We start from the raw sequence: 23,853 nt of genomic DNA, 5'->3' as shown, positions 1-23,853 counted from the left end.
TTTTTTTTTCTGAAGGCGATGTATTTGGAGATTTTATTCCGAATATTGGCCGCTACGCTTTTGCAGAAAATTCCACAGGATAGACTGGTAGAGAATGCAATTCTTTACTGATGTATCTTCAGGTGCTGGCCCCGAAAACAACCACGCCTTCGCCTCAGACAACTTCAGAGAATCCATGGCGGCGAACGACTTTTTTTACTTTACCGACTTTTTTTTTTCAGGAAAGTTTTCTTCAAAGGAGGTATGAATGCTAAAGAGATTGCTTTTCGCCATTGTACTTCAATATTTACGGCACAGCACAAAGTCGAGAAGAACGGGAGCCTCCGTCTCCCCCCAGTAGAATTGAAACTGCAGGTGCAGTAAGCCGTGAAACTACCCGTCAAAACAATCCATGTGGCCTAAAAGAAGACTTGACAGAGGCTCTACGTGCTACTCTTTTGGGGAAGGCTTTAGACGACGCAGGCGGTCTGCAACGAAAGCAGCTCAGGGCCAAAGCTTGCTGCTGAAGCGCCTACAGGACGAGCACTTCAGTTTCTTGATTTCTTTTTCTCTGTGCGCCCGGACCTAAGTTGTTGCGCCTGCCAAAGCTCTCCTTGAGGAACGCTCAGGGCACTCAAAAGACATTAAGGATGGCATTAAGATGACCTGTCTAAGGCTGTCGTTACAAGTCCAACAGTTTCGCGGGGAAACAAGAGTTCACATTTTGTAGCGCGGTGCTGGAAGTGGTGACGTTATATGTCTACTTAGGGCAGGTAGTTACCGCTAATCCGGATCATGAGAAGAAAATAACTAGAGGAATAACAATGAAGTGGCGAGCATACGGCAAGTTATCTCATATCATGGAAGGTAGTTTACAAACATCCCTCGAGAGAAAAGTATACAAGAGTTGTATCTTAACTGTACCCTAACAAGGTAACCATGTGGGCTAGTTGGTGTATTTCCGACCTCACTTCACCACCGAAAGTACGAGACAAGAACACAGGACAACGCTGGACTAACAACTGAAGTTTAATTGAGAAACGGTCAACGTAGGTCACCAGAAGACGCATGCTTATCAGACACACTAAAAAAACACAAACAAATACATATGTGGCGATTCACGAAGGAGTGAATACACGTTCCATATCTGACAAATAACAAAAGACAGATATTTTGCCTGTCAGGCTTGCACGCGCACACTGTTGATTAGGAAATTAAATTCTTTGTTAGTGAGATGCAAAGCCGGTGCGCTAACTCATGTGTCACTACCTTGCAACCTAATATGCTAGGCGTCAAGTATTTTTTTCTCCTCCTTTTTTTTTACCTTTTCCGATGACTGAAATGTTGTTCAAAGTCGGAACACAGTATTTACAGCTCCTGCAGTGACGTTCCAGATTATTTTTACCAGAAAAATTTTCAGGGAATTATTATGTTCTCGGGGGGCAGTCATTAACACATCTGCCGGTGTACAGTACACCCTACCACATGACACGGATAACATGTAAATGACACCAGTCGAACAAGCAACGAACTTGTTGGCATGCTTCACAGTGCAGCTCTTGGACATCCTCTCCTCGCTGGCCTTCGCAATTCGTGAACATAAAGCAGACATCTTACAAGGTGCCGAGAACACTACCGTCACGCCGTGCCGTTGTGCCACTTTCTTCAGGTTATGCGAGACACCATGAAGACAGGGCACCACTTCAACCTTCTTCCTCTCCAGTCTAACATCTCCGGAATCCCGTGTGTTCTGGCTCTTAAATATCTGCAGCATTGACTCACCGACTGTAGTCAGCACGTCAGCCGGATAACCCGCGTCACTACGCCCATAGCTAGCGTTTGCCGTAGGAATGCCTTGCAGAATAGCTCCCCACATGCAGTGAATGACAGCTTTTGTACTTTCAGCGGTGAAGTTATGTCTAACAGGTACTCACCTATGGGGCAGAAACGTGGAGGCTAAGAAAAAGGGCTCGACAGAAGGACGACACAGTGAGATATGTAAAGCAAAAAGATAGTTTTAGCGTCAAGAGTCGCTAAGCGGGGAGAGTGGATAATTGAAGAAGAGCAGATTAATTACATCCTAGTCGAAATGAAGAGGAAGAAATGGGTTTGGGCAGGGCATTTAATGCGAAGGCAAGACAACCGATGGCTCTCAAGGGTAAAATACTGGACTCCAAAGGACGGAAAGCGTAGCAGGGGTGAGCGGCAGAAAGTTAGGTGGGTGCATGAGATTAAGAAGTTTGCGGGAATACGGTGACCGGAGTTGACAATGGAAAGGGGTAATTGGACAGACATGGTAGAAGAGGCCTTTGCCATGCAGGCGTCCGCTTTTTCTTCTTACAATGTATATATATATATACATACATATATATATATATATATATATATATATATATATATACATTGTAAGAAGAAGAAGCGGACGTCTGCACGGTGCCGCACTTCGTCGTCATCGCTGGTGGTTCCGGCGCGAGGCTCGGGCTGGAGCTGCTTCCTTCGGCTGGTTCTGCCGTCCTGCTACGACCTGACCGCTGCGTGCGTTGGTCGGCCGTGACCCACTAATAAATCCACTGTACAATATATATATATATATATATATATATATATATATATATATATATATGCACAATGAACCAACCTCTGATCCGAACTATTGCTCTTCACTCACTGATCACTCGCACAGAGGCTGAATTATTCCTCGCATTACTGATTACTGTTCCTAAACTTCTATGCCACGCACATCACATAGCTCGAACCGCGTGTTTAGGCTCATAACCGTCACTGAAGACATTTGAATTTTTTTAAATGCCCTTGCTAACTTGCTAACAATGTATTATTAGGAGACTAAGAACTTTTTTCTTATTTCTCTGCTACGTCTATTGTATGGGTCAATGTGTTATTTGTTTTATGTTTCCCCTTTGTACAGCCAGTTGGTCTTCAGGGCATCATCATCATTCTGACTACGCCCGGTGCCCCGCATTGGGCTCTGCTGGATAAGAAAGCGGACAGGACTCCTTGACTTCATAGCACAGTAGAAGAGCGCAAAGCTGAAGCATCGCGCGCTCCCAGCTCTGATATTTTACCGTCCTTGAGTCTGAGAGGCGTGTACCATGGGCGCACTGTAAACAGAGCTCTGAGCGAACATGAATGGTAAGACTCACCGTGACGACACCTCCCCCTGCTGTTTGACGGAGGCGTCGAAGTGCATGTACGTATCCGGCCCGTACGAGTCGGCGTGGAAGACGATCTTCACGTGCGGCGTCTCCGAGATGAACGTCTTGGGCGAGTCGATCTCGCCACAGTAGAAGCCGGGGGCGTCGCGGTTGGACTGGTTCGAATCCCGGTAGCCGTCCACGATCTGCACGTAGCCGCCGTCACACCTGCGAGCGCCACCGCCATCACAAAGTACACGCAGTGGCGACAGAGAAACGCTGCGCCTACTCTTGCGGGATGCTGGTTGCGTGCCAAGTTGAAGTTGAAGTTTATTTCCAATTCAGTAAGAAACGAGGGACCCGAGACAAAAAGTGAACGTTAATTCACCTGACGGCGCTCGGGCCCCATTACATGGTAAAACATCGAGGCGTCGGTAATAACAGTTATACCAGTACATTTACCAGGCACTTTAGCTCTTACTAAACATAGTTCAGTTTTTTTGTGTGTGTGTTAAGGGTAAAGGCACAATGTGAATGCTAAACATAATGAGCAAATAACAGCAATTGTGCATAGCAGTTTATTCCGTTCTTCTCTAAGTTATTTCACTCTAGCTTCCATACCTCTGCTCGCCACAACCTGCACTTTAAAGTTGCAATCGCCGCCCCTTTCACGCACCTCGAAACAAACCGTAAAATGTCATTCCCTTTCCAGAACGCTAAACATCGTATTTGTTTTCTTGATATTTTCTGCGAACCTACCCTACCGCTTTACCATTCTAAGTCCTCGACAGCGCTTTGCCAAAAGAAAGCAGCCAGGTGGGGCTCTCAGCGAATGGGAGACGACTAAAAATATTTTCCATCGGCTTTTATCCCCATTTCTTTCAATTCAATTTTTCTCAATTCTCTGTGCAAACACGCGGTTTAAAGCAGTGGAACGATCGTGTCCTCGTGCCTGTCGGGATTTTTCCTTTTTTTCTTAGGAGCCCTAAGGTCTCTGTGAAGTCTGCATGAATATTCGATTAAATTTTTGGATATCTCTCTTTTCCACTCTTGGTAAGCTATGAGTGCACGACTGACAAATGCCTGGATTGAAACAAATGCTTTTCGGTAATCTCGGAAGCCTAAATACGTTTGCGTGTTTGCTCTGAATGTTTATCTACTGCTTGCTTGATAATTCAATATGGAGATTACCGAGCATTTTTTCCCAAAACAAGCCTGTTCCCGTGCTTAAATTGTTTCCTTCACACTGTCAGTGCATACCTTTTAAGGAACTGCGCGGGCGACGCAACGCAACTGCCCAGTTTGACGTAAGCATCCTTCCGCGATTCCGTAACGCACGAATCCAGGAGGCACTGCCGGTGAAGGGAGAAACAGCATATCCGTGACGAAAGCGCGTGCTTTCGCTGCCAAAGCCTGCGAGCGCTACCTACACTGCCTGGGAATCAATCCCAAGAATACTCAAAACTACGCACAAGGAAGCTCACAGAACTACCTTTTGCGATAGGCCCAGCTACATACAGTGCCTGGATTCTTCCAAGTTCCAACTACACATGACAGCGCGGCCGGCGTTCTGCTATGGGTAAATGTCGGGTAATTTGTGGCAGAAGGCAGGGGGAAAGGTATATTCATATCAGTCATGGTGGTCTTATGCGAGACCACTTTGACTGAGTGCACCTTTGTTTATTTCCTGAGTGAGGCGTTTGGATGCATCTTAGCGCTCACTAGCATACCCTCAGTGTATATTACCTTTGCTCACCGGGATCAAGCAGCACCCGTGGCTTGGGTGTGAAAATGTGTCAGCATGCGCACTTTTTTTCCAGTGAAGAACTACAGCCGCACCGGGAGTCGAGCCCCAAGCTCCTTGAACTTGAGGCGTAGCATGTACTTAAATAGTTTTAAGGCGCAAAAAACAGACAAGGCACATAGGTAGGTGACATAAAGAAGCGCCAAACTTCAAACTGATTTTATGCATGCATGAAACGTACTTATAAAGCTTGTCGTCACATACGCAGGAGGGTCACCTAAAGCTCAAGATTGACATGATAAGGCGCACTCCAGGGATTTCTTTTCACCGTTATACAATACAACTGATGTGTCGCTTACGCACGAGTCGCCTTTCTTTTTGATAAAAAAACGCTTCTATCAACTCTCAGAGCAGTAGTGTCATTTCTTTTGCCCAGAATGCGCACATCAGTGAAGCACGGCTCACAATTGCGGGACGGGCACTTACTAATGTGCTTAGTTAGATGTGTGCCTTCCTTGTTCTGCTCTACGTTTCTCTCATGTTCCCTCGTTCGCTCATTCGGACACCTGCCCGCCTGACCTATGTAGGAGTGCCCGCTTCCTCCTGTCACCTACCTATGTGTCTTGTCTGTATTCTGCACCTTAAAACTGTTTAAATATGAACCGGAACCAACTAGCCCCCGAAGCAAGTGCTCTTAGCGTATCATGTAGTTCGACGCCGTCGATCTCTCGGCCGCTGAGACCGCCTCAAATCGGGCTCGATGAGTAGGAAATAATGCTTTCGATAGTAGGTCTGCTTCGTAAGCAATGACTCACAAATGGCGCTTACCTCTGTCGGTCGTCGGAGGGCTCACCCACGCGGAGCCGGATGAAGCGGACGAAGACGACCCAGTCGTCCCGGGCGGGCCTCACCCGGATGCGGTAGGTGCAGTGCAGAGGACGGCCCCGGTTGCGGTCGGTCACCGGGGGACTCTCGACGCCCTGGTAGATGTCCACGGTGCGGTTGCAGCGGTCGTCCTCGTCCGCTGGAAGCGCAGAGAGAAAGGCCGAAAGCGCACGTAGTTTAGTTCCTCAATTTTGAAATTCGTTGTTCGACACTTATTTATTTATTTTATTGGAAATACCTGCAGCGCCCGTAGGCATTATTACAGGGGAGGCTGAGGATACATAACAGAAGAATAGGCCAGGAATAAGAAAAAAAAGTAAAAATAGCCATGCAACAAGGCCTGACACAGCAAGTACAAAATGAATGAATATGAAAAAACAACAAGGCATGACCAAAAAAAGCCAACTGCGCACTCCTACATCCGATAGCAACGCGCGGAACATAGGTTCGGAACGGCATTTAGCAATTTAATGAGGCAGGCGATTCCAGTCATCAATGGTAAATGGAAAAAATGCATTTTGATGTGTCAGTTTTGCATTTAATTTCTTTAATCTTTCATCCGTGGTCAAGTCTGTTTTACCTGAAATGCTTGGGAAGCAACTAATTTTTTAAGTATTTTTATTTTTCGGTGAACAATTTTAAACAACATTTCTAACCGGGAGTAGTTCGTACGGCGTTTCCATAGCAGCTCCAATCCCAGCGTTAGTTTAATGTTAGTAACACGGCTGTTAAAATTGTAATTACTGGAGACAAACCAAGCGGCAAAGTTCTGAATACGCTCAAGCATGTCGGTTAAATTTAAAGTTGGGGGGATCCAAACAAACACAAGCCTACTGCAATATTGGCCGGAAACAGGTGAAATTTAGAAGCTCTCTAACTATTACTGGTGCCATTTTAAAATTTCTTCTTACAAAATTTAGCATGCCATAAGCAGTGGCAAATTCCTTCTCAAGAGAAATTTCCAAAACAAAAGCAGAATATTGGTCCAATTGAAGGCCGATGAGGCAGTGAAGACGGCGTCCATGTGCCACTCCCTCTTAACACTAAATAGCCGCCATTCAGAGACCCCCCCTTCCTATTGGATCACACGATCACGTATCGCACGACTGAACGTCGGAAGCATGCCCTCTATGAGCGTTCCACGAAATTATTGTCGGTGAGTAATTCTTTGCGACACGCTGCGCCAATGCCGCATGCCCGGAGCGCTGCCGTTAGGAAAACATTGATGATAGGCATGTTTATGGCACATCCGTTCCTTAGGCCATCTTCGGTTAAGTCGGACCTCGATAGTTTGCAATGAACAAAGGCGCGCCTAGTGAATACGGTGTCTTCGTTCAGAATTGCAAGATGCCGGGCTAGTTGGTATTGCATAATGAAATAAAAACAGCGCAAGGGACGGGACGAAACACGAAGGAGCGAAACACAGACACGTTCACTCCCATCGACCTCCCTTCCCGTTACGGCGAAGTTCAGGTGTCTACCGAGATATGCGAGACAGATACATTTCCTTTCCTCAAAAACCAATTTACCGACAACCAAGGCGTACAGCCGAACGGGCGATGACGTTCTGTGGACTCCCTGACAGCGTGGCGGAATGGTCACGTGACCAAATATGGCAGCGCCCATGCTCCCGCGCTGTTAAGCGTCTATAAATGCGCGCTCAACTGCCTTGGCGTGAATACTATGCAGTCCTCTAAGAATAAGTGACAGCGACAGGAAGAAGCTAGAAAGCGACAACGTCCACAAGAGACGCCAGAACAGCGTGTATAACGTCTTGCAAAATGTCGTGCTAAGGATGCAGCTCGGCGACAACGTTCTATCTCGCAGAGTGGGTCCACGTCATCGGTCACCGATGAATCTCAACACCTGACTGCTCAGGACCGCCGCAATGCTACCAGGCGAAGGCAACGCGCCGAATAATTGCCAGAAGAACGCGCACAACATTGCTTAGGCAATTTACCCGGTTTAACCAGAGCTAAACCACTGCAATTTTTTATTTAAATTTGCATAATTTAAACATATTCCGCTTACAGTAATAAAAGTGGATAAATATTCTGAGCGATCTGAAAGCTCTGAACATTGCCATAGTTAATTATCAATAATTATGAATAAGATGGGAATGAAGGGAGAAGGGAAGCAGCAGAATTTTTTGGTAGTATAAATCTTAAAAATAATGTGTCTTCCCATCTAGGCACCTGCACCCTAATAAAATATGATTAATATGCAGTCTTTCGCCATAACGTCTGCAGGTTAGTGTATTGTCGTCGATTATGAAAAAAGCTACAAGGCATGCTTCTAGAGGACGCGGACAGTGAAAAAGACGAACGACGTCATGGCAATCGCCTTATTAAGGGCCGTGTATATCAGGCGCCGGCTCCGGATTCAGTGTTGTGCAGAGTAACCTTGTTGACACCCTCGTTTTCAGTGGCACACTTATACTCTGTGTTTGGGTTTACATGGTGCCCCTTTTTTTAATTCTTGGCTGCCCATCAGCGGTAAAGATATACTTTGCCAATGAAGCTGCACATGAGGAACTACGAAGGCAGAGATGGGAAGCAGAAAAGTGCGGTACTCTCTTTGTTGATGCATGTGTTCCTACCTACAGGTAGGTGCACATGAAATCGGCACAACGTATTGACGAGAATTTTAGTACTGTTACGGAGTTCAAGATCCTTGGACACTGGCTGCGGCGATCATCGGTGGTGAGGGCCTGCCAGCCTCACCCGCGGTTCTTAAGAATGTCGGGCATGCATGACAGGCTGTCACTTTGCCCAAGCCCTTTCGCCTTCTGCTTTTTCTGATCTCTCCTTTTACTCCCTTGCCTTTATATCCCCTCATCGCTTTCTGCCAGTGCAGGGTAGCAAACTGGTTTCATCTACTGGTTAACCTCCCCGCTTTTTTTTCTCGTATTCCTCCTCCTCCTCCATAACACTGTGTTCTTTCACGATCAAAACCACCGGGACGCGGCTTAACCATTTCGTTTGTGACGCGAGATGTGACCAGACTTATCCCGATAGTACGTAGCCACGCGGAACTGCTTAAGCATTTTTCCAGATTGCTGTAGTTGATTCTGGATCCTTATCTCGAAGAAGCGTAGCTTGATCGGCCAGTTGGTGCATGATCACGAAAAAAGAAACAGCAGGAAAGAACACATTCGCCAGAAGGAGTGCACAAGACGACGCCAGAAAGGCGATGAAGGTTCCCTGCAAGCTTAAAATTGAGCGCTTCGAAGAACGGCAGGCATTCGGTTCGATGAATGCCGAGCACACTTGTTGCTACTCCGCCGCCAAGTTATTCATTAATTTGTGGGCGCAGGACTGCCAAATAAAGAGTTACATTAGGAAGCCCTTTCCATTGTCTTTCTGACCGCCGTACCACTACGCGACATCTGGTGGAGGTACTGGGTAGCAGTCCATTTACCGGACACCCCTTGGAAACCGTGACGCCAGCCCTATGCGTTTCCCACCGGAGGGCCTGCCAGCAGTTCAGCGGCCTAGCCGACGTCTCCAAGGTTTACAACCGAAGTTCGTGACCTTGACGTGCCCCACCGGACCGCAAAAAGAAGCTACGCCCTGCCACATACGCCGCCCCCAAATATGCTTGAGGAGCTTTCGGTGCCGCCAACCTCCGCTGGCTCCCCCGGCGGAGACCGCGAGGAATAGTTGGGCCATTATTAGAGCCTGGCATTGTTCAGCATTTGTAATGATGCGACAAAAAATCGGACGTCTTTTTCATACTGGAGGGCTCAGCACGTAGTACATGGTATGAAAACCGCGAGTCTTCCCTAACGACATGGGGCCTACTCAAGTAAGAATTATTCAAGTCTCTCATGAACATCGTGAAGAAAGAAAGGGCAGAACGCCACCTCGAGTTCTTGACCCAGCTACTGACGAGTCGGACCTCGGGTAAGGATAAGAGAGGAAGCACTTCTTTTGTCGCGCCGACCCCGAGATGACCAAGGAAAAGAAAGTTCAGTATTTAATTCGAAGTGCCAAGGAGCAACTCTTTCCCGACCTCGTAAGCCAGCCAAACACCTTCGAGGAATTCAGGCAAGGAGCCTCCACGACCGAGGAGACCCTAGACGTCAGGACTCGGCAGTACAACCGCCCGGTTCAAGACAGTGTTCGGACAGGATGAACACCAGCAGCGACAACTTGCGGGAAGTTATCCGCTGAATTGACCGCGAGGAACTAAGACGACTAGTGTCATCTTCCCCATCTCCTCAGGCAGCGACAGTCAGGAATGCAACACGCCCTTGGCACCCCTACTCCGACGGCCACACAACCGCACGCCGTGATTTGCGCCGCCGTGGTGCGCAACCAAAGGAGTCCTGCTGCTCTAAGCCAGAAGCCCTACGCACTGCCCCAAATATGGCAATCACCCGCCCAGATATGTTGCAAGCTTAACCAAGAAAGACACACTTCTGGAGGACCCCTGATCAGCGCTGCCTGCTGTGCTGCCACTGCGGTGGATCCAGGCATATTCTTTGGCACTGTCCCTATAGAAGAATGGGGCTGTGTGGAACTTCAGTTGATGCCACACGACCCCACCCCGGCGAACGACCTCAGTAGATTGACCAGTACCTAAGTCAAGAGGAGCACGTATCATCGAGCCATCTGTCCCACTCACCATCATCGTACACGCCACATTTTGCGTCGCTGGGCCACAGCTACGCAGTGGCTGTTTGCGGGAGGTCCCGCAGCCCCCGCAGGTGAAACTAAAGACGGCAACATTCACAGGGGAGATTGCTCACGAACTAAACGCCGTAGATACTCCACCGACCACGCCGCCCTCAATACGCCTACGCCGCATACAATGACAACCTCGAGAATAACGCGACATCAGAATAACGCCGCCACCAAGAAAAGCCTCGAAGACACCCCCTACCCACGGTGCACATATACGAAGACGACATGCAACGCAAGAGCCAGGACATCTGGCTTAGAAGTGGCTACCGATTGCGGAAAGTTGCCGCTGTAGTCGGCACAGGAACCGATTATTCGGTCATGACTGGAACATTTTCCCCGCAGCTGATGAAAGTCACGACCGCTGGGGACGGTCCACTAACCGGAACCACTGGAGGCTACCTTATTACCCCGTCGGGGCGATTCACTGCGCAAGTGACCATAAACGGACATCCAATTCTGCGATATTTATAGTGTTACACCATCGCTCCCACAAAAGACTCTGGGTATGGATTTCCTCAATGACCATCAGGTGGTCATCGACCTGTAATCCAAGCACATCACGCTTTCAACGGACGAAGCCATCCCTCGATGACATACCTGAAGCATCTCCTCGGCCTGAGTGCCCTGGATGAAAAAGTGAGCGTCCTACCCCCTCAAGCGTCATGGTCACCGTAGGTGCCACGCAAGCCGAGAACACTGAAACCATCATTGAAGAGCTGCTTCTAGGTTGAGGAATGGACAGGCCGAAGTGCTCGTGACGAACATCAACGAAGAATACCGACACCTGAACTGAGGCATGACGTTTACTTTCTTAGACGCAGAATCCGGTGTTCGAGACGCTTCGCCCTATTCCACTGACACATATTCTGCCTGCGACACCAACCCGGCCCTGCCAAGCAACAGACAGAAACAGATACGTTGTCTTCTACGAAGTTAGTGCGAGGGCTGCTGGCCGTCGCGAAAAGTCCGACAAACGCCCATTCCCAAACACCGCATTGTAACCGACCAACACGTCCTCTACGCCAAAGCGCCTGCCGTATATCGCCACGAGAACGCCAAGCTATCCGGCATCAAGCTGATGAAGAAGATTCACGACGACGCCATCCGGCCATTGGCCAGTTCCTGGGCAGCGGCAGTTGTCCTGGTGAAAAAGAAAGACAACACATTTCGCTTTTGCGTCAATTACATCCGCTTGAACCACGTGACGAAAGAAGGGTGCCCACCCCCTTCACCACTTCGATGACACACTGGACCGGAAGTACGCCATGTAACTTTGGTGAAAACAGCGCGAAAGAAGAAGCCCGAAGGCGAAACGAGGAAGTGACAGGAAAGAGCGCTGACTGACAACTGAATTTATTGAGCGAAACTCGCGCAATATATAGGAAGGCAGTGCCAAAGATAGTCAGATGCAGTCAACGTCACATGGTGCAAAGAGCCATAAAAGCGATAAAAACAAAACAAGGTGAAAAAGCTAACAGTTCAAAAGGGGTGGTAACAAAATGAAAACTACACTCAATGACTATACACAGTTAATGTCACATGGTGTAAAGAGCCATAAAAGCGATAAAAACATAACAGGGTGAAAGGGCTAAAAGTCAGCAGAATCTCAAGGGGATGGTAACAAAAAATACATGATGACTTAAACAGTTAATGTCACAAGGTGTAAAGAGCCATAAAAACCGATAAAACATCCATAGCAGGTAACAAGGGTAAAACCGATAAAAAATGACGAAATGGAATTGTGGAAAGAATAAAAACTAACTGAATGTAACAACGTATGGCTAAAACATGCACATACCTTAACAATAAAACGATGAAACAGTGACACTCAACGATTGAAACATGCGTAGTCAACAATAAAAATTTAGCAATGTTGTTCCAAAAAGGCAAGTTCACTCCTGTACAATGATTTTGACGCGTCACTGACACATTCCAAGCCCTTTCTTTTTATAAAGAAAGCCTCCTTCAACTCCCGGGCTACGCTGTCTCTACTCCTATCAAGAACAATAGTGTCGCGTAATCGAGGCATGCATTTACAATCTTTGCAATGAAGCGCTAGATTAGAGCCAGTGCCTTTTTCAAGTGAGCGCTCATGTTCCCTTAAACGTTCGTTCAGGCACCTTCCGGTTTGACCAATATAAACTTTGTCGCATGTAAGCGGAATCTGATAAATCACACCTTCCCTACACCTGACGAACATGTTGGCATGCTTTACGCCACAGGTTTGCTGTCTTGGCTTTTCATTATTTATCCTGTGACACAACGTAGCTAGCTTGCAAGGGGCAGAAAAGACTACGGGAATCTCATATTTATTTGCAACCTTTTTCAAATTATGTGCTACCCGGTGGGAATACGGGATAACGGCAGGCCTCACCCTCCATGTACTTCAAGGAAATAAACAGTTCCTGCACTGAGTACATATAACCCATAGCAATTCCAGCCTTGGTCAAGATGTGCAGCTGTTGCACCTTCCTGCCAACAGTCAGCCACATGTAATTATTGGCTCCAACTTTCCCTCCTTGTGCACTCTCACTTCAGATCTAGCAGTTCATACCGGGTGTCACTGCGAACAGCATGCCGCAGGTGGCGCTGCTACAAGCTGCTCTGAACTACTTAGCCGAGCAGTATTCGAAAGACACACACATCTTTACTGATGGCTCAACTTCTCACGGCTTCTCATCATGCGGCCTTTATGTGCTCTCATCAGGCCAAATGCTTTCATGACGCCTAGAGCATAGGACCTCCTCCGACGCAGGAGACCTATGCTGAATAAAGGTTGGTTGGTTGGTTGGTTTATGGGGTTTAACGTCCCAAAGCGACTAAGGCTATGAGAGACGCCGTAGTGGAGGGCTCCGGAAATTTCGACCACCTGGGGTTCTTTAACGAGCACTGACATCGCACAGTACACGGGCCTCTAGAATTTTTCCTCCAAAGAAATTCGACCATCGCGGCCGGGATCGAACCCGCGACTTTCGGATCAGCAGCCGGGCACCATAACCACTGAGCCACCACAGCGGCATAAAGAAGCTGTCTCCTATCTTGCGCCATAATCCAGGACTGTGGGTAATCTTCACGGACTCGCAAGGAGCGCTCCAAGCTTTGTTCAACCTACTGAAGAGAAGAAATCACCAGCCAATTTTTCATGACATTGAATACCTGCACGACTTGGCTGTTGCTGAAGGACACTGTATATGTCTGGAGATATATAGTCTATGTCTACAGTGTATGTTTAGTAGTTTAGATGATGTCACTGTCTGTGCCTGGCACTTTCATGATCGCCTGAAATGGCTTCGAACCGTGCCGGAGGCAATTAGGTCGTCCGGGCTAACCTTGAAAGCTGAGAAGTGGCACTTCTTGAAAGCTGAGAAGTGCTAAGGTGCGACAGTTTGTGCGTTCAGTGCTATGGGCATTGCTTAGGCAGCTAGAAATCCGGTGCGGGGGTTGTAGCTTTTCGTGTCTCGTGCGTGGGTGATAACAAAAATGATGAGGAAGAAAGAGATGAGATATGATGCGGCGTGACTGGAGTGATGGAATGGAAAGGGACGGTTTCTGCGCGGTGATACTGGTTTTTCTTCAATTGCAAGACGTTATAAATCTGGTGGCGCCATTCTGTACGGCTTCAAGTTCAGCGGCGAGGTACGCTTGTGATGGTGCCTAATGGATGACGCACATGCTGGGGATGCGGCTTTCAAGCTACGGCGCAGGTATACGAGTGTGCGTGGGGCTCCAGCGCAGATGTTTTGAACGTGAGTTAACCATGATAGCGATGTTGTTAGATGGAGGCCAAGATATCTGTAGGATAATGCGGGGTCAATGCAAAATGAACCCATACTGTACTGATGCTGATTGACGGTGCATTTTCTGGTGAACGACATGGATTTGCATTTGTGAATGTTTAAGGAGAGGAGAGATTTATCACTCTAAGAGGAGAGTTTGTCAAGATCCGACTGAAGCAAAGATGAATCGTTGGTCACCCTAATCACTCTGTATATGACGCAGACGTCGGCAAAAAGCCGTAAATTGCGATCTTATATTGCGAGGGAGGTCATTAATGTAAATTATCAATAGTAGTGGTGACGGGCCGGCACCCTGAGGGACTCCCGATGTTACACTGGAAAGAGGAGAGTGGCTATCATTTGTATTAGTGAACTGCTTGCGCCTGAAAGAGAGTTTTCGATCGAACGGATTAGGTTGCCGAGAATTCCTAATGATGAAAGCTTTTTAAGTAAATGATTGTCAAGACCAGATCAAATGCTTTGGAGTAATCGAGAAATATCGCAAAGGTTTCAAGGTTGTCATTCATGGATTCGAGCAAATCGTCTATGAACTCCGCAAACTGGGTCTCACATGAAACGTGTTTCCTAAAACCATGTTGTTGCGGACAAAAGAAGTCGTTAGATTGAAGATGTGTCATTAGGTGCGTGGATACAATTTGTTCGAGTAGTTTTGATAACACACTGGTTAGAAAAATAGGACGGTAGTTAGAGGCTGATTGGCGATCACCGGATTAAAGACTGGGATGATTTGGGCAATTTTCCAGTAATCCGGAACTTCATCCGTTTGTAAAGACTGGGTAAAGATTAATCGTATTATCAGAACCGAGGTCGCTGATGTGTTTTTTAGTAGTTTAGTATTGATATGGTCACAGCCTGCTGACAGAAGGCAATTTTAGAGAAGCAATAAGGTTACTGATACCGTTGGCATCAACTTGGATCACAGGCATCGTAAATAGTGAGGATTCTGGTGAAGTTATGGCGCTAGAGTTTTTTGCAGGAGAAAACACCGAGACGAAATAGCGGTTCAAAACGCCGGCACAGTGGTTCAATTGGTTCGCCATCAGTTCCCATTAGCGCTATTTGGTTCTGGCGAAACCTGGGGGATGGGATGCGCTGGAATTGGTTGGGGTTCGACTGTAGGATTCTATGTAGATCGACGGAAAGGAATTTATTTTTTGCATCAACAAGGCTTTCAATATATGTTCTTGTACACTAATAATATCGGTCCCATGTAGTAGGGGAATTAGATTTCTTTGCTGGTCGATAGAGGCGCTTTTTCCTCTTTAGGAGACGTTTCAGGCTTACGGTAAACCACTCGTTGTTATTATCGGACCTGATACTTATTTTTGAGATGTATTTGTTTCTGAGGCTTATTGTTGTTGTTTTGTATAATCCCCAGTTATGACTAACTCTTCTTGATAGGTAAGACTCGCAAAAATGTTCATAAATCTATTTATGTTCCACGTTGATATATTAGAAGTTAGGTTTATTGCAATTGAAGATTGTCTTTTCAGCGGTTCACCTAACTTCAAGCCTTAGTGATATGGAAATGTGTAGAAGGGCATGGTCGCTGAGTCCAGGGCGATCCGTTAACCGCCTTTATTGTCTTCCGGACTGCAAGTCACCAAGAAATCAAGGGTGTTATTCCGTCTCGTCGGAAGTGCTATGGCTTGATGTAGTCTGAAATCAAGGGTTAGATCGAGGAATTGCTTGGGCTCACTGGACTGCGATTCACCAGGTACGCTAAGTAGAGGCCAGTTAATCTGGGGGAAATTAAAATCGTCAAATTGAAAAACAGTTGACTTGGGGAAGTTATCCCTAATATATGCTAAGCTGCGGTAGAGTGACTCGCTGAAAGATGGACCGTAATAGAGTGGCCGGTAACAACTCTGAAATGCAGCTTTCACAGTTTAGGTATGAACTCAAACCCCTGATAATTCGAGTACGTCGTCGTGGTACACTAAGGATGATGGCAAAATATTTTTTACAGCTATTAGAACGCCACCCCCTATACGTTTGCTGCGATCACGACGGTACACGGTGAAGTTAAGATTAAGATTAGCCAATGCTTCCGGTATGCCTTGCCTGAAAAAAAACTTAACAGCTGTATCATGAGAGCAGTAGAATTGGACGAAAGTCCACAACCGCAAGATGATGCATCTAGTTCAAATAAAACAGGTCCGCTACTAGTTTCCGCCAGGAAAAAGGCGAATTCAACGGCGTCATTGGTTCTGCCCTGTGTTTTTTTCAGTTTGGCGCACACTAAGCAGTTACTCAGCGCTGAAAACAACTCCGAACTAATCCCCGGCCACCAGACAGATTCGCGAGCTCAGGCGTGACATCTCACGATCCCTTGATGACCTTTATGTAACGCTGCCAAGACTTCAGCGCTCATCACCTGAGGGATGACTAAGCCGTGATCATAAGCCGTGAGAATCTGTTTTACAGGGACATAGACAATGGTGAAGGAAAACCTCATAAGCCTCATACGAAACCTTTCAATTCTCGGTCGGTGGACATTGTGCCAAGACCGGAGATGAATTGGGGGTACACGGTTTCAAATTCTTCACCCGACAGGATATCAACAAATTCCAAAACAAAAGTCACAAAACAAACAGCGTCTGTTTTGTGACTCGCTGCTTCCAGATGACTACTGCCTCAAACGTCCCCTTCAAGGGGAGGCGTTGACCTCCTGCGTCCGTTAATACTGCGCGTGGCGGCTGTAACCGCGAAGGCACTCCGGGGAAGACAAGCGGAACGACCAAGACTTCAGCTCCGGAATCAACCATAGCAAAAATGGGCACTCTGCTTATCGCAACCTGAACAAACCTAAGCTTTGAACCACTCGGTAATCCTACAAAGTAGGTTATTCGACTGTAGAGCGGAAACGCCTACCTCGTGGTCGGGGGGGGGGGGGGGGGGGGCGGTTGTTCATGCAGACCACAGCGAAGTCTCCTTTGGCTCTAGAGCTGTCACACCGCACCGCCCGATCAAGGCTCTTAAGTCTTGGATGATACGAGCGTCCACAAAACCGGCATCGCTGCAAATCCGCATGGCTCTTCTGCACCGGATATCCCGTAGGTTGGCGAACGTAGCTGTTGAGGTAAGTCGAGGCACTCGGCGCCATCTTTTGATATACAGGGTGTTTCACCTAAGACTTTCTGCAATTTTTAAAAATAAACTATTTGAAATAGATGCGCGCTTTTTCTGGCATAGCATTGTCAGTGGTGTAGTACATCAGAATGCAGCTAAGACGTGCTAACTAGCAGGATTGTTAACCAATATTTAATAGTTAACTTTTAAACTATTACCGTTGGGCTCCTTAATTATTGAGAGGCATGTAGCCGACCGTAAGTAATACCCATATCAGTTTTTAGAATTTCGAAAACGCGGTTACCCTTGGCGCTGTGGCCCAACAAATTTCGCCTACATCGCGCCAAAATACATGCGGTTTGAGAAGCTTGCAGGCAAAGCAACCTCTCCAGTGAACCTAACTCGTCGAAATAGCCAAAATTTGTTGGGCCACAGCGCCGAGGATAATCAAGTCTTCGAAATTCTAAAAACGGATATGGACATTACTTAAGGTGGACTACATGCCTTTCAATAATTAAGAAGCCCAATGGTAATAGTTTAAAAGTTAACTATTAAATATTGGTTAAAAAGCCTGCTAGTTAGCACGTCTTAGGTGCATTATGATGTACTACACCACTGATAATGCTATGCCAGAAAAAGCGCGCATCTAATTCAAATAGCTTATTTTTAAAAATTTGAGAAAGTCTTAGGTGAAACACCCTGTATAGCCCAGACTTCGGAGGTCGCCTCGGTGAGGCGTAATTCTCGCTGTTGTCGCTGGATCGTCTCCTTGATGCGAGCCTTCGAAAGCGCGCTGTCCCCAAGGTCAGACTGGAGTCCATCTGGAGCGACTCTGACAGTGCACAGTGAGGCATCTGCAAGTCCAACGACAAATCTGTGCCGTACCAGACGAGTCAGGAGGGTGCCGATATGGCAGCGGCCAGCCAGGACATGTAGTTAATAAGAACGGTAAACTGGGCTAGTTGGTAGGAATTCATACTGAAAACTGCACAAAAAACGAAGACGTGTCGTGCCTTCTCGTTCTGTGTCTTCGTTTTTTGCGCAGTTTTCAGTATGAGGACATGTAGAGCGGTTATGAACTGGTCGACTGGTTTCCCGGGCTGCTGTTGCCTGCGGTGGTAACCGGTGCTTTCATACACAGCATTCTTGGTTGCCACGAAGTTAGCAGAAAACATTTTTCAGACTACCTCGTAGCTTTTAGATTCTTCTTCCGAGAGACCAAAAGTCTGTAAAGTCTTCCTGCTTGCCTGCCCGTGTTGTACAGTACCATCCGGACTTTGACTTCTTCTGGCCTTTCGTTCAGACCTCTGGGGTATCGGTAGTCGTGGAATTTCTGAACCGATTCTGGCCGCTCCGTGTTGCGGTCAAAGTTGACGTTCTCCGGCAGAGGAATTGCCGGCATGGCGGCCGGACCATCACGTGTTGACGTGGGGGTGTACACTGCACAGTCCGCTGTCAGTCGAGCGCCACGGCACCACCCCTAGAAACTCTATCTCACTTCTGACACCATCTAGCGTCAAGGGAATGGCACGGCTCAGAGCAGACACAGACCAGCTAGTTGACAGACGAGGAGCGAAGAACCCCAGTCTGTATTAAGGCGAAAAGCCTTTAACGCCTCATCGTGGTCGACAGAAGGTTGTCGACAGAAGGTTGTCAGAAGAAGTGCCACGCTTTTCTAGTCAGACCAGAAAGAATACTTGAGTTTGTTTCTACACCCTTTTTAATACTTGAGTTTATTTCTACACCCATATCCTTTTCAACTGAATAATTTCTCCTTACATTAAGTGACGATGTTTACCTACCGGATTTTTATTTTTACTGTATTGTATCCACGCTATTTCCTCCTGACGAGTGAACTGTAATCTTGACTGTCTTTTCTTGCCTTACTAGACTACAACCGCCTGTGCATTTTGTTCTTATTAGTTCATAGAATTGATTTGTTATTGTTTCATGCCTTAGGCCAGGGTAATTTTATGTTCTATCCATCATGTTGTATGTTCTATTCTATGTTCTTTCTATTAATTTATGCCGTATATTACAAAATTTTATGTTGTGTTCTGTCTAGAAAATGTGATTTATTGATCAGGGTGTACTGTGAGCTGTACTGTGTATAGCATCTTTTTTTTTGCATATAAGCATTGCCACTGTACCGCTGCCAAGTGCATGGGGGCGTGCGGTTCTGTCAAGCAGTCGTTTGTGACAGCTTTTACTGCCAGCCTCCAGTGTCGACCGTGTACCCTACGACACAAATAAAGAGATTATTATTATTATTATTAAAATCTTTGTGCACGATGGAATTGGAACCACCATCCTAACCGTTCCGCAGCTGAGCGTCCTAATGGCTAAGCTACTTCCTTCCAACGCATATGTAGTTCTAGTTTAGGACGCTGGAGAGTGTTTGTAGAGAGGCGTCGAATGAGACGGATGCCTCCCAAACGCAAAGGCTTTTGCCTCAACGCACTTTAGGTCAACAAAGTGCCCCCCTGAATTTTTTTTCCCGCATCCTCATGCATCGGCATGCGGTGACAAGCCTTCAACGTGCGCCGCCTTCTCACGGTTTCGCATTACCGTGTGCGCACAAGTCAGGATGACACCACATGCTTCGAGACCAGTAAAAATGATATTTTAATGGGGGTCCCAAACCGCACATGCGTTTCCCAGCTTCGGACTAATAAGTGTTAAATGAGCAACAGATCTTACTGAGAGGGGTACTAGTCGCAGGCTTCGCCGAAGGTAACCAAGAACCCGATTCGCATCGTTAGCAACCTGAGCTATGTGGAAAGCCAAGTTTTTATCGCGCGTTAAATGAATGCTTAAATATTTTTGTTTTTACTGTTGCGAAGGGGTAGTAGCTGATCGGCAAAGGAGGTTGACTTGAAAGGACATGTCGTGTATAATACTACGACGTGTAGCGTTTAAGGCGCTTGAGAGATCTGTGATCTTGAAATCAATCGGTGATGATGATAATGAATTTCTATGACGTAAGGGCATCTGTCTCCATAAGGCGCCATGGCAGAAATTTTTTCTTCGACTCAAGGTGGAGTCAAAGACCTATTTACCAAGCATTTGAACCTAAGATGCCGAGCATCAGACAAGGGAAAGCTTGTGCCGATTGTATCAGCGGTGGGTGTCTGGCGGCATAAAATCGATCGAATTGACCCCTATGTCAGCAGGATTTTGATGTGATACGCTTTCATCATTACTTTTCCTTCTTCCCATTTCTTACGTCGCATTAGGAGAAATCCGCATCGCCGTAGCCGCCTGCACCCATAAGCCCACGCTCTGAAGAACGCCTTAGAGTAACTACAGGCAGGCAAGCACCACAAATTTGTCGGAACTGCGAACGCCCGTTTATTTTTTGCGACTACACATCTAGTACAGTTAGTATCTAGAATTCCGTGCCATAGCATCACACTGCATTTCCGTTGTAAGATTTTGTGAGTATCATTTTTTTTAATATGAAAATGGACAGAAACCGGAGATCATTGAACAAGAAAAACGCCCGATAGCGATCTATGACAGCAATACGGGAAGCGGGGGGGCGGGGGGGGGGGGACTACAGCGAGATTTTTTGCGCCGGCTCTCTGTATAGTAACTACTGTCTTCCTCGCTGTTTTCATTCACAAAGGGAGCTGCACGCACAAAATGGTTGCCATCTAAACAGGAACGCCGTTTTACATCTATAAGGATTTCCTTCACGAGTTACAGTCACGTATTTCAGCATTTATGCTTCTAGTGACAAGACATCGGTTGCTGTTCACTCTTATTTATTCACTTTCTTGCCTTTACAATGCTGCTGTATGTACATAGCGCTCAACGTGCCCTTTAAATTTATTTCTAATCAGCCGAAATTCGAAGCTTTGCTCAGCTATAGTGAGCAACACGCGTGCAGTCTCGCGTGCCAAGGCCAGGCCCAGGAATAGAGCAGCAGTTTCGAAGCAGCGCAGAAACAGGTTTATCGGTGCAGGAGTATCGAGCCCGATTCCGGATGTCGCACGAAAGAACGCGCTAATCCTGCGCTTCATGATCGATAAGCCCGGGCTGACCCCTGGTGATAAACGCGGCAGGACTCGTGGCTTCCTGTTCTCTGAGCAGCGGAAACCTTCGGCGCAAGCTAGCTGAGGTTTGTTTATTTTCTGGCTTACGTGGTAGTGGAAGAGCTTGGCAATCACTGGATTGCAGGGCAGTGGGATTAGCTGGCAAAGAAACGAGGTTGCTAGCGATCGATGAAGTTCGCTAAATCTTGTCAACAGCTTTTTCTGCAAGCAGAAAGGTAAGTCAATGAACATACACTTCAAACGAAGTTTACAGGTAAAGATCAGTGTACAGTGTTGTGGAAGCGGTAGGCGGTGGTTTGTTTTCAAGTAGAGTTGCTGCTTTCTGCAAAGACATTGTTCCCAAAAGCGAGACAGCGAAGGGGGCAATAAATTGCGCACAGCAGATGCGCCGGTTCCCCAAGGCTCCTCATTCAACGGAGGGGCTTCCAATGAGCACTCGGATTAATGTACAGAGAAGAGAAAATGGTGATAGTGCTTGTGTACTTCTCAGGCTAGTGCCTTATTTTCGCCCGCTACGACGTTGTAGCCAAGTGCAATTTATGTTGAGCTGAAGAAAGGAACGCATAAAACGCTGGCGAAAAAAAGATTGCGATCGGGTACAAAAATGAAAAGAAACAAGTCTGCAATCATCCTAAGGCGACGGCAAGCATGATGGAACAACAATAAAGAGAAGGCGGAGATTTCTCCTCGAAGGAGGTGCGATCTCAAGTTCGAGCCTGATCGCTGGTAAGGTAGTACGGCCGCCAGAGTTATGGCCCCAGCAAATCTATCGTGCCGGGCGCAGTGCCCGCCTCGGCAGCTCTCTCTGCTCGGGCTCTGCCTCGGAGAGCAGAGACAATAGGTTACGTTTTCCGCGGAATCGTCCCCGTCGGAGTGATCTACTCGAACTGAGCAGCAAAGGCCGCTTGCTTGCCGCCGGGGCAGAGGAGGAGGAGGCAGTGAAGCAAAGGGTCACAGGGAAGACAAGCTGCTCCTACGGGGAGGTGTCCCGATCGTTGAGCTCGCCTCGACGGCAGGGCGAGATAACAAGCCTCGTCGTTGCTGCCCTTGTTCTTGTTGTTGGCGCTGCCCTTTGCGGGAGCTCAGGCCGGAAATCCGTCAGGGGTAATTGATGCTCCTGGTGGGAGACGCCCAAGGCGGAGGCGCGACAGTGTGCTCGCCCACACGGCACGAGAGGCCGAGAAGCGTATGACGCCCGGTTGCTCCTAATTCCCGGCCGGCCTCCGCTCTGGCGATAGGCCGTGCGGCCAGCGGCGTGATCTATCCCGGGGGAAGCTTTGGGCGCGAGCGCGGTGCCTTCCTGCTCCGGCGAGGCCTGGCGGGAGCAAGGGTAACCATCGTCGACGGGACGCGACAAATCGGAGGCTTTCTTTTATGCGCTGGCTCTGTTCGCCTGTGATACCCACTTTGTCCGTGCAGTGCTCAGACATCGGCATGAATCCTGCAAGAGGGCCATTGGTGCGAGAAAATCTCACCACTGACTCCTGTCTGATGCTCTGGGAACAAAACAAAAGGAAGATGCGCTGTAACTTCCTTCGCTAAGTACTCGTCGCGGAGGAAAAAAACATCGTAGTTTTCCAACCAGGAACGGAGAATTAAAAGTGAAGCTCTGTGACGTGAACTTGAGTGTGACAGCAGCAGACGTCGTACTAACATATTGTCACTTGAATTTCAGTCATCGGATGGCCGTTCAAATGGTTGTCTCCTCAGTCGTCACCGGCGCCGACGTAGAATGTCGGAACCTTGAACGACTGTCTTCAGTTTTTCGCCCGTGAATGTCATGATCAGACGGGTCAACATGCTGTTGTTTGTGAGGACTACCAACCAAAATTTTCACATGACCTACGAGACATGCCGCAGTGGGGAGCCTGTGTCTGTTTGCTCCCCAAGTTTCTCCTTTGGTCGTTACACTGCTCACTCGATCCGCATACATCACCGGACTGCACGCCCACTTGACACTGCCCGACCTTTCGGTCGTTCTACAACTTTTCAAGGATCCGTTTTTCCCAGAATGGTTCTGGACTGGAGTGTCCTTCGACCAGACACTGCCGCCATCTGGGGTTCATCTGCATATATACATGCTGTAAGGACATATATCTTAAGAGAATGCCTTGCATTATTACTCGTCAATATGGATGCCAACACCATATCTAGTAACCTGTGAAAGTGGTCTTTAGGGTAAATAAAGTGAATATTGACTGTGTTTGTTTAACGATCGCTGACATCGCAAAGCAGACAGTCGTTTTCGCATTTCGTCTTTATCGAAATGCGTCCACAGCGGCCGGGTTTTGATTCCGCGTTCTCGCTATGAGTAGTCGAACGACATCCACTAAGCCCCACCGAAGGGAAGCAAGGCCAAGCGGACGCGCTAGTGTGCGGCCTGCATCGTTAGTGGGCCTGTGAGCGAAAGCCCACGTGGTATGTCAGGAAAGAATGCTGCGGCGTAAGCGAGTGCTTGCACCTATGGGCCTGCGAACG

The 23,853-nt window shown here is 47.6% G+C and overlaps 1 protein-coding gene across 1 annotated transcript in view; it reads right to left on the bottom strand.

Moving 5' to 3' along the window:
• LOC149345829 (uncharacterized) overlaps positions 1-23,853 on the bottom strand; it is a 214,213-nt gene that overhangs the window by 78,339 nt on the left and 112,021 nt on the right. Inside the window, exons 2-3 of the mRNA XM_089586238.1 lie at positions 5,704-5,899; positions 3,141-3,359 (exon numbers count right to left, since the gene is read on the bottom strand). Coding sequence (XP_089442364.1) covers positions 3,141-3,359; positions 5,704-5,899 — 415 coding nt within the window. The remainder of the gene's footprint in view (positions 1-3,140; positions 3,360-5,703; positions 5,900-23,853) is intronic.

The sequence above is a fragment of the Amblyomma mixtum genome, chromosome 4 (genome assembly GCF_055824585.1).
Source record: "Amblyomma mixtum isolate Tamu chromosome 4, ASM5582458v1, whole genome shotgun sequence".
Taxonomy (NCBI): Eukaryota; Metazoa; Arthropoda; class Arachnida; order Ixodida; family Ixodidae; genus Amblyomma; species Amblyomma mixtum.
This window is presented reverse-complemented; position numbering and strand designations above follow the sequence as displayed.